At 44.3% G+C, this 8,343-nt stretch overlaps 1 protein-coding gene across 1 annotated transcript; it reads right to left on the bottom strand.

Annotated features, from left to right (window-relative positions):
- Positions 1-236: 236 nt before the first annotated feature.
- Positions 237-6,538, bottom strand: rab38b (RAB38b, member of RAS oncogene family). The gene is made up of 3 exons (XM_040150473.1): positions 6,246-6,538; positions 4,227-4,504; positions 237-2,578 (listed from the first exon to the last, which is right to left on the bottom strand). The coding sequence occupies exons 1-3, from the start codon at positions 6,472-6,474 to the stop codon at positions 2,429-2,431; spliced, it is 657 nt and encodes a 218-aa protein (XP_040006407.1). The 5' UTR covers positions 6,475-6,538; the 3' UTR covers positions 237-2,428.
- Positions 6,539-8,343: the final 1,805 nt, after the last annotated feature.

Here is an 8,343-nt window from a genome sequence, read left to right as displayed (position 1 = left end):
TGTCAGTGGTTTGTGAAGCTCTCCTAAGGTACTACAGTGATCAAGAGGCTGTAAAATGGTTTGTTCCAGGTTAGAGGTTAAATGGCATGAGTGTACTTTGGTGTCAAGGTATATTAATGGGTTACAAAAACCGCAGGACAGGGGATATGTGTGAAATGAGTTCTTTTATTTTTACTACTTTACAATAAATAAACAAGAAAAATCCACGAGTGATGTGATCAGACAAAGATGTGCAGCTTACTCGTGGATGAAAACATTAAACTATTTGTCACAAAGTCTTGTCCTACACAGACAGATGTATGTGTGCAAATGTGCGTGTGAGCAGTGCAGCTCTTCTTCAGTCCCTATCAGCTCGAAAATCTGGAGTGTGACACAATGCTGATGTCCAATGATGCATGATGTCACACGTCCTCGTGATGAGCCCAGCCAACACCGTGAGACTGTGGTTCCTGTGGAGAAGGCATTGTTTAAATCTGTTACGCCCTAAAGTGGATGCCGGGAATTGCAAACAAGAAACCCGCACAATAACACGTGACACTGTTGTGATCGGGCTTATAAGCGCTGTGCAAACACTGCTGACAAACAGCGACTGAGGGGAAGCAATGTAACATATGTAACTATATGCTTACTGTGCATTTGTGTAAATGGCAACACAATGCATAATGCACTTGATTTAATCAAGTTTTGGCACATTTTAAACCACTATTCGATGGGGTTATTTAAGGCCACGAATCATCTCTGTCTTAAGTTTTAGGAGGAAGAAAAAAAAAAGGCCTTGGCAGACGTGCAGAAGACACTATTACCAAGTAAGACAAAGGTGCAGGGCCAGCAAAGAAAACACCTTTGGTACTGCAACTACAGCCTGTGCAGGTTTAATGTGAAAAGAGAAGCAGAGGACATTTAAAAGAAAGACAGTGGAAGCAATTGTATTGACAGAGTGCTTTTCGGGAGGAGAAACTATAATGGAAGAATGAGTGGGTTAGGAGTGGAGTAAAGAGGAAGTAAAAAAGGAACAAGGACACGGAGAGTGGAAAGATCCGTGTGTGTGTGTATGCGTGTACGCATCAGCGCCTGCGCACACATCCGTGTCTGTATGGTTGTGAATGCGGCGTGAAAGGGCTTCGCACAGATGTTAGAGGAAACCCATAAAGAGGCTTGATCTAGTTGCCATGGATACTGAGGGTTAGGCTTTTACAAGCGAACTCACGAGAGTGTCCAGTTTAGAGCCCGACGCTCAACATCATTTTTCTTCTGAGGAAGAAAAATAACACTCATGCACAACTGAGTCAACTCCGGTAAAAGCAGAAATCCCTTTGGTCTGATGTTACGGCCAAAGAAGACCGACCGCTCTCTTCTGTTGACGAGCGAACATGTCTGACATGCCTTCGAACCCTTGAACCTGAACCGCCCACTGGCCATAAAAGACAAGTTACGCTATGCAAGCTCCAGGGTGTTCGTGTGTCTAAAGCGTTAAACTCTCCCTTTCTTTGCAGCCGATCGCTCCGAACAAGTTGTTAACATAAATACAAATGTGCTGTTAGCTTAACTGCCTGATTAAACAAGGCTTACGCAAAGGTCGGCTGTCCGAAGGATTTTGAGCAACACAACTTAATACAATAACCAGCATTACACTCATATAAGCACATGTTAAATAACTTCAAATCATTTTAAAAAATAAAACAATTTAAGTGCAAAATTCACATAATTACACGATATATAAGCCACTGAAATTGCTCAATACTCCTTTCTTTGGCTCTCACAGAATAACATTACAGGAAGCCAGCATGTCTCCAACTGTTTTTTTTTTTTTAACCAAGTTTACGTGGAGGTTAATAGAGGGAGAACAGCAACACAGTCATACTTTCTTGAAATGGTGAAAAAAAAGATTCAAGTTGAGCAAGACTCCTTCTTCCATTCTGTCATGGCCACTGCAGACCTTTAGGTGTGTTGCATCAACCGTGTGGGGAGTATTTAATCCTTTTTGTTCAGTTTTGTCAGGGAGTGAACTGTTGTTTGAGAATCTTATCACAACCAGCTAAAAAGGAGCAGGCCCAGAAGCAAGTTTGACCGTTTTATACTTTAAATAATCTAATTCATCATATCATAGAGCATAGAAACGGTTGTTATGTCTAACTGAAGCTCTAATTGTTTGTCTGCCAAAGACGTAACACTCGGTTACGGACTCAGTGTGACGAGTCACCAAAACTCTCTTAAATACTTGTGCAGCTTCCGAGTCCATGTAACTAAAGTTTGCCAGCTCTGGTTTTCTGCAGGAACTAAAATGCAGCAAACTAAAATGTTTGGACCAAAGAAGCCGAACTGCACCATGGGTACTGAGATTTCCTCGGAAGGCCGTGTGGTGTGCCTGTCCCTCTTTGTCCCACTGTGACTCCATTCTGTTCTGTCCCGCCATCGCCCCCTCCTGTCATTACTTGAAACAGCCAGAGCAGCTCATCTGCCTGTTGGAGTCGAGCTGAGGCGAGATGGTGTCTGGCACCACGGTTTTTAGGATGTCATTCTCCGCGGCCATGATGTGCTTGACCAGGAAGTTTGCAGCTTCACTGATGTTGAGATTGTCCTACAGAACAGAGATAAACTGCGGTTAGACTTGGCTCAGTACAGTTTCATTATTGTTTTGATAGTTTTATTTTGTTGGTTTCTGTTTGGGATAGTTATTAAAACAATGATCTGAGCTGTGAATGTAAAGCACCTAATGCTCCAGCTTCATTCACCTGGCTGTCAGTACACTTCCTGTGCATTAGCAATAGTTGACCCTGCAGCATGCCGTCACCTTCATGTGAACGCCAACGTGTGTGGAACTTCATGTGTTTAAAACTGCTTCATATGAATCCCGTAACCATTCTTCTTCTTACTGCTACCAAAGAAGAATGTGTACCTCTGTTTGCGTATCCCACTTCTGACACTTCTGGCTGAACATGCGCCTTATAACCTTTGGCCTTTCAGAATGCTGAGTCTTGATGCCACAAGAGCGGCGGAGCACTTATGCGGCGCCAAACACATTAGTGTCAGCGGAGGATGTGTGAATGAAGACATTTGTAGAACTTCTGGCTATGTGTAAATACCGCAGTGTGTTTGAATTAGTGTAAGGAAGGAGGTTCGGTCAAATCGTTCTGCATCACAAAAATGAAACTACATTTTGTTTTACACTCATTCTTTGTGAGGTCCATCCTAACAAGCAATTACAGAAAATTATTGTTCGAACCCAAATAACTATATTTTAAATTCTAGTCAAAGCTCACCGAGTTTTCATTCTTATGTAAGGCTACTGCCATAAGAAGACCGGACATCTTGAATTTATTTCAACTCGCGAAAGTGTGATAAGGCTTCAGTGACATGTTGGATTAACATATAAATATATTCTTTGTGTGATGTGGTCAAATTGTCAACAATCCTCCAACACTTTTAACTTTTCACTTCTTCTGTCCCTGCTTTGCGAATCTATCTTGCGGAGCCACTTTCCACGAGGATATGAAATTCCAGTTGGCTCTGTGGGGATGTTTTTCGCTGACTGAAGTGACCGGCGTGGGAGAAGACCTCCACTGAGCGTGACAGCCGCTCGCGGCAAAGGCCTACAATCTGGCCCATTCTTTGTCACGTTGACGATTAAAGCAATGCTTCAACCTTTTTTGGAAACGCGCTTATTCCCATTCTTGCTGAGAGTTAAATGTGAAGATCAATATCACTTTCATGTCTGTCTGTTAAATATGAAGCTACAGCCAGCAGCTGGTTAGCTTAGCTTAGCATAACAACTGTTAACAGGGAGAAAAAGCAGGGCTTGTTCTGTCTGAAGGTAACATACGACGCCTATCAGTACATCTAAAAGTCACTAATTAACATTTAATACTACAGTATATATCTATATACGTAAGTCATTGCATCCGGCCAAGAAATAGTGCCACACATAACCTGCCTGTAAAGACACACGTTTTTATTTTTACACCTTTGTTTTTGTACTGAGGTGCTGGCAGGCGGCGTATGTTACCTTCAGACAGAGCCAGGCTCGCTGTGTCCCCCTGCTTCCGGTCTTTAAGCTCAGCTTTTCTTGACTCTAGCTTCATATTTACTTGACAGATTTGAGAACGTGATCAATTCTTTCATCTAACTCTCAGCGAGACCTTTTTGCCTGGACAGGCAGGAATACATTTAAATGTACACATTGCGAACGACTGGCAAACAAATATACCCTGGTCATACTGTGGTCTCACCTTAGCAGAGGTCTCAAACCACCCAACAAAGCCATGGTCCTTGCAGAACTGGTCCATTTTGATGCCATTGTTGGTCAACTCTCTGCCCTGGTCACACTTGTTAGCCAGCAGCACAGTGGCAATGCTCTGTCCATTAGCCAGCGTCAGTTTGGAGTCCAGGTCCTCTTTCCACTTGATGACGGCCTCAAACGTTGCGGGCCGTGTCACGTCAAACACTATGAAGGCTCCCATGGCTTCACGGTAGTACACTCGTGTCATGTTTCCGAAACGTTCCTGGCCTGTGGTAGACAAACACAAACACACGCGCACACAGGGAGCTTCATTCATCAGTATGGTAGCGTTGCTGTTGCCATTCATCGGTTTGACGAGAGATTCTCATTGTTTTCCTACATTTCTGCAGCCAAACAACTAATGCAGCTGGCATTAAGACTGCAGCTAGCAATGCCCGTATTCCCATGAAACAGCACATTCCTGCGGTCTTACTGTCACGTTGCACCCAACCAGACGGTAAATGCGAGTGCTTGTTCCTGCTTATAACAGGCCTACTTAAATTAAACCTGTATGCCGCCCGACCTGCAATGAAAATAAACTTTGACTTAAAGCATAGCATTACATACAATACAGTTCATAGGATATATCTGTGAGGATATACACGTGTGAAATGTCTGTGTTCAGGTATGCACGTATGTGTGTTCATCCATCCTCGTGTATTGCGAAGGGGAATGGAAATAAGGTGCTTGAGGAGCCGGCCTGAACAGCTGTCAACACGACAGTCCCCGGGGGTGTGTGTTTTGTTGTCTAATGTGAGTACTTTTTAGACCAAGACTGAGCATGGAGGTGTTTTCGTCCCGCTCGTTTTACGTGCCATACCCTCTCGGCAGAAAGGTTTACATGGTTGATAAATATGAATGCGCGAGAGCCCACTTGTGGCTTTGCTAGAAGCGCTTCGACGGGGACAAAATGCTGCTACTTGCCCCTTGTGCGTAAGAGGAAATGGAAAAATCTGACATGACATGGATTGGGGACTTCCTCTTTTCATGCAAAGAATGTGTGAATGAATCACAAGGAGTCCTCATCTGCAGTGGTGTGACAGCAGTCTGAGACAGTCACACACGTCAGTGGACGCACTGTCATTCAATAAACTCACGGGGCAATTTACATGACTTTAAGGTACAATGTGCAACATTTACCACTCCTTAAATTATAACAAACTTACAGTCCCTTTAGTTTATCCCCACTTGTCCCTACGATGAGTTTCAGGCAGGTAGACTTGACTAATCAGATGTGATATATGATTTAATTTACTGGATCCAAATTAACCGCTTAAAGTATGCGCCTGCATGTGTGTGTGTGTGTGTGTGTGTGTGTGTGTGTGTGTGTGTGTGTGAGAGAGAGAGAGTTTGAGTGACTCAGTAATGATGTTTTGTTTTTTATTTAGGCTACAATGACACTCCTGTGACTGTCCTCAGAATCTCCCTCACATGGGCCTAATCACATGATGCAGCAACATACCTTGAATGGGAGACTGAATGATAGTGTGCTCGTCTTCCCTGAGCAAAAACTAGTGTGTGTGTGTGAGTGTGTGTGTGTGAGAGAGAGAGAGAGAATACTGTTTGTGTCACATACGCTCTCGACAGTGACAATGCATGTTTAAGTTGTGACTGTTTCATAACTTTACAACCGTCATGCCTCGCTGTCGTTTTGAAGATAAGCACTATCTCCCCAAGTTATCAACTTTTCAGGAACTAAGAGAGACCTGCTAAAAAACATTTTTTGATCTTTTTCAGTTATGGTTGGAGAGGGTTCCTTAGTTTCTGCACTTTTTAAACATGAAAATACCTAAGCTGTAAATGATGTGCCGCACAGATGCATTACCCACCAGTGGGCTGTGTTGGACCCTGCAGTGGTCATGGTGACGGTTGCCGGTTTATTTTGTCTTTGACCTGTTGTGGCAGCAGGAGATGATCCCCTACACATCCAGCAAATAACAGAAACTGAGCCTATTCCTCACCGACCCACCTGCAATGTCCCACAGCTGAAGCCGGACAGTCTCAGAGTCCCAGTTCAACACCTTCAGGGCGAAGTCCACTCCGATGGTTGCCCGGTAGTTGTTGGAGTAGGTCTGGTGGACGTAGCGCCTGATGATGGAAGTCTTCCCGACCCCCAGGTCGCCGATAACCAGCACCTTGTACAGGTGCTCCTTCCGGAGGCTCTGCATACCGTTGGACTGCGACGGGTGGTTGGTCATTCCAACCGTCGGATCTCCGGCGCCCCGACGTTCACCAACTGCGCCTCGGTTGTGAGGCGTGCGGGTTGAGGCTTCGTCCCCCTGTCCCGGAGCGTCCCCCTCTCCGCGCGGACTTTTAGGTGCCGCCCTCTCTGTGGGGAAGCGTGTGACCTGCCCAGGGGCCGTGCCTGGGAGCTCGTGGCCTCGCCTCGCCGCCCGGGAGCGCCACACTGTGGGGCCGGTGCCCGTCAGGGCGGCATCGCGAGTCTCCGGTGTTAGTCACACTGCCAGGAAAAGGTTAGTAGCCTGCTGGTCTTGTCTTTTTCATACTGTAGAAGGTTTTCTATTCAGCTGCTAAATTTAAACTCATCACAGGTTACCTCCATCATCTGACCAAGGAGGGAATGCTCCTTAAATGTCTCTCAACATGAAATGCATTCATAATGCAATTAAGGCAGTAATTCGCGTCCACGTAAAAACAATAGTGGTTCTTTGAATGCAACTATCTAATTTGTCGAGCATCTTCAGCCATTTATCCGATTATGGTCCCCAGAATATGAATAGAACTACAGTGTAAGCAACTCGTCTTAATTAATGCCTCGCTGTAATGGGATTATTATGTCATGTAAACGTAATTAACTACCCAATCTGAGCGAGAGCGCAAACAGGAGACACTTATGCATCACAAAGACAGTGTCTTGACCCAGTCTCCATCTTCAGCCAGGCTGAAACCCCTTTGTTTGCGCTGAGCACATGATTTACATATTCAGCTTCGTGGGGAACCTGTGGACTGCGTTTCCTCGTCGAGGGACTCAACACGAGGGCTACAGAGTCGTACGAAGGTCTGCCCACAGCGCCATGCATGACGGGAAGCAACGGAGGCAAAAATAATGCCGAGCTGGTTGCTGACCGTTGCCTTGGATAACACCGACTCTATGTGTATGCCAAGGCAGAGATGAGTGAGTATGCGAGGGTACAGACTCTATGTGCCTGCAATCCCCATGCATTCAAAGCACAGATAGAGATGTGGCTGGTATGAGTTTGTGTTGTGGGAATCTAAAGTGGCCTGTTGGAGCGAGGGAATCATCGCATGCCCCCCAGTTGGAGGACAGTAACCTCTCCCAGGAAAAAAAAACAACTTCTACTGAAGCACGTCCGTATACTGACCACGTCTGTCGTGGGCTGTAAAGAAGACTTTACTTAAGTCGACACTTAATTAGGTCATGAAATAAATAAATGTTCAGTGTTTGTAGACGGCGTTGATTTATCTTAATGGTTGTTTTGAGGCTTTATGTTGTGGTGCCATTAAATTATACTGGCACCACAGCACACCCCATTTATATCAGTGAGGGTAGACTATGTAACACCATATATACCACCATCAGAGTTCAAGGGTAAACAATGAGTTGATCCATTGCGGCATCACTCTCTCCCTGGGCTCATCAAAGCTATTACGCTCTAACTATGAATAAACTTTGCCCACCATCTTGTGACTCTTAATTTCACCGAACAATTTTGGTCTACAATTTGCGGCATAGGAAATTATATCACGTTATTTAATAAAGAGTGCCCTAGAAACCCTATTTCCCATTTCCTTTTTTATTAATTATGGCACAGCGATTTGACGCAATTATCTTCTTATTTTGAAAAGGTTCATAGGTAACATCACCTTAGGAAGTGTGAAAGTAACACTGCACACGATCCAGTTCTTAGCATTAAAAACTGCAGGAAAGTAAAGAAGTATGGTATATTAGTATAAAATAATGATGAGTCATTTTGAGACCTTGTCTTCCAACTATTGTTATACTTTTGATTTTTACATAGTGACATAAAGTGTTATTCCTATCATTGCAATGAAGAATTTCTATTTTAATGTCTGTGAATGACATA

The sequence above is a fragment of the Xiphias gladius genome, chromosome 17 (genome assembly GCF_016859285.1).
Source record: "Xiphias gladius isolate SHS-SW01 ecotype Sanya breed wild chromosome 17, ASM1685928v1, whole genome shotgun sequence".
In the NCBI taxonomy this organism is placed as follows: domain Eukaryota; kingdom Metazoa; phylum Chordata; class Actinopteri; order Istiophoriformes; family Xiphiidae; genus Xiphias; species Xiphias gladius.
This window is presented reverse-complemented; position numbering and strand designations above follow the sequence as displayed.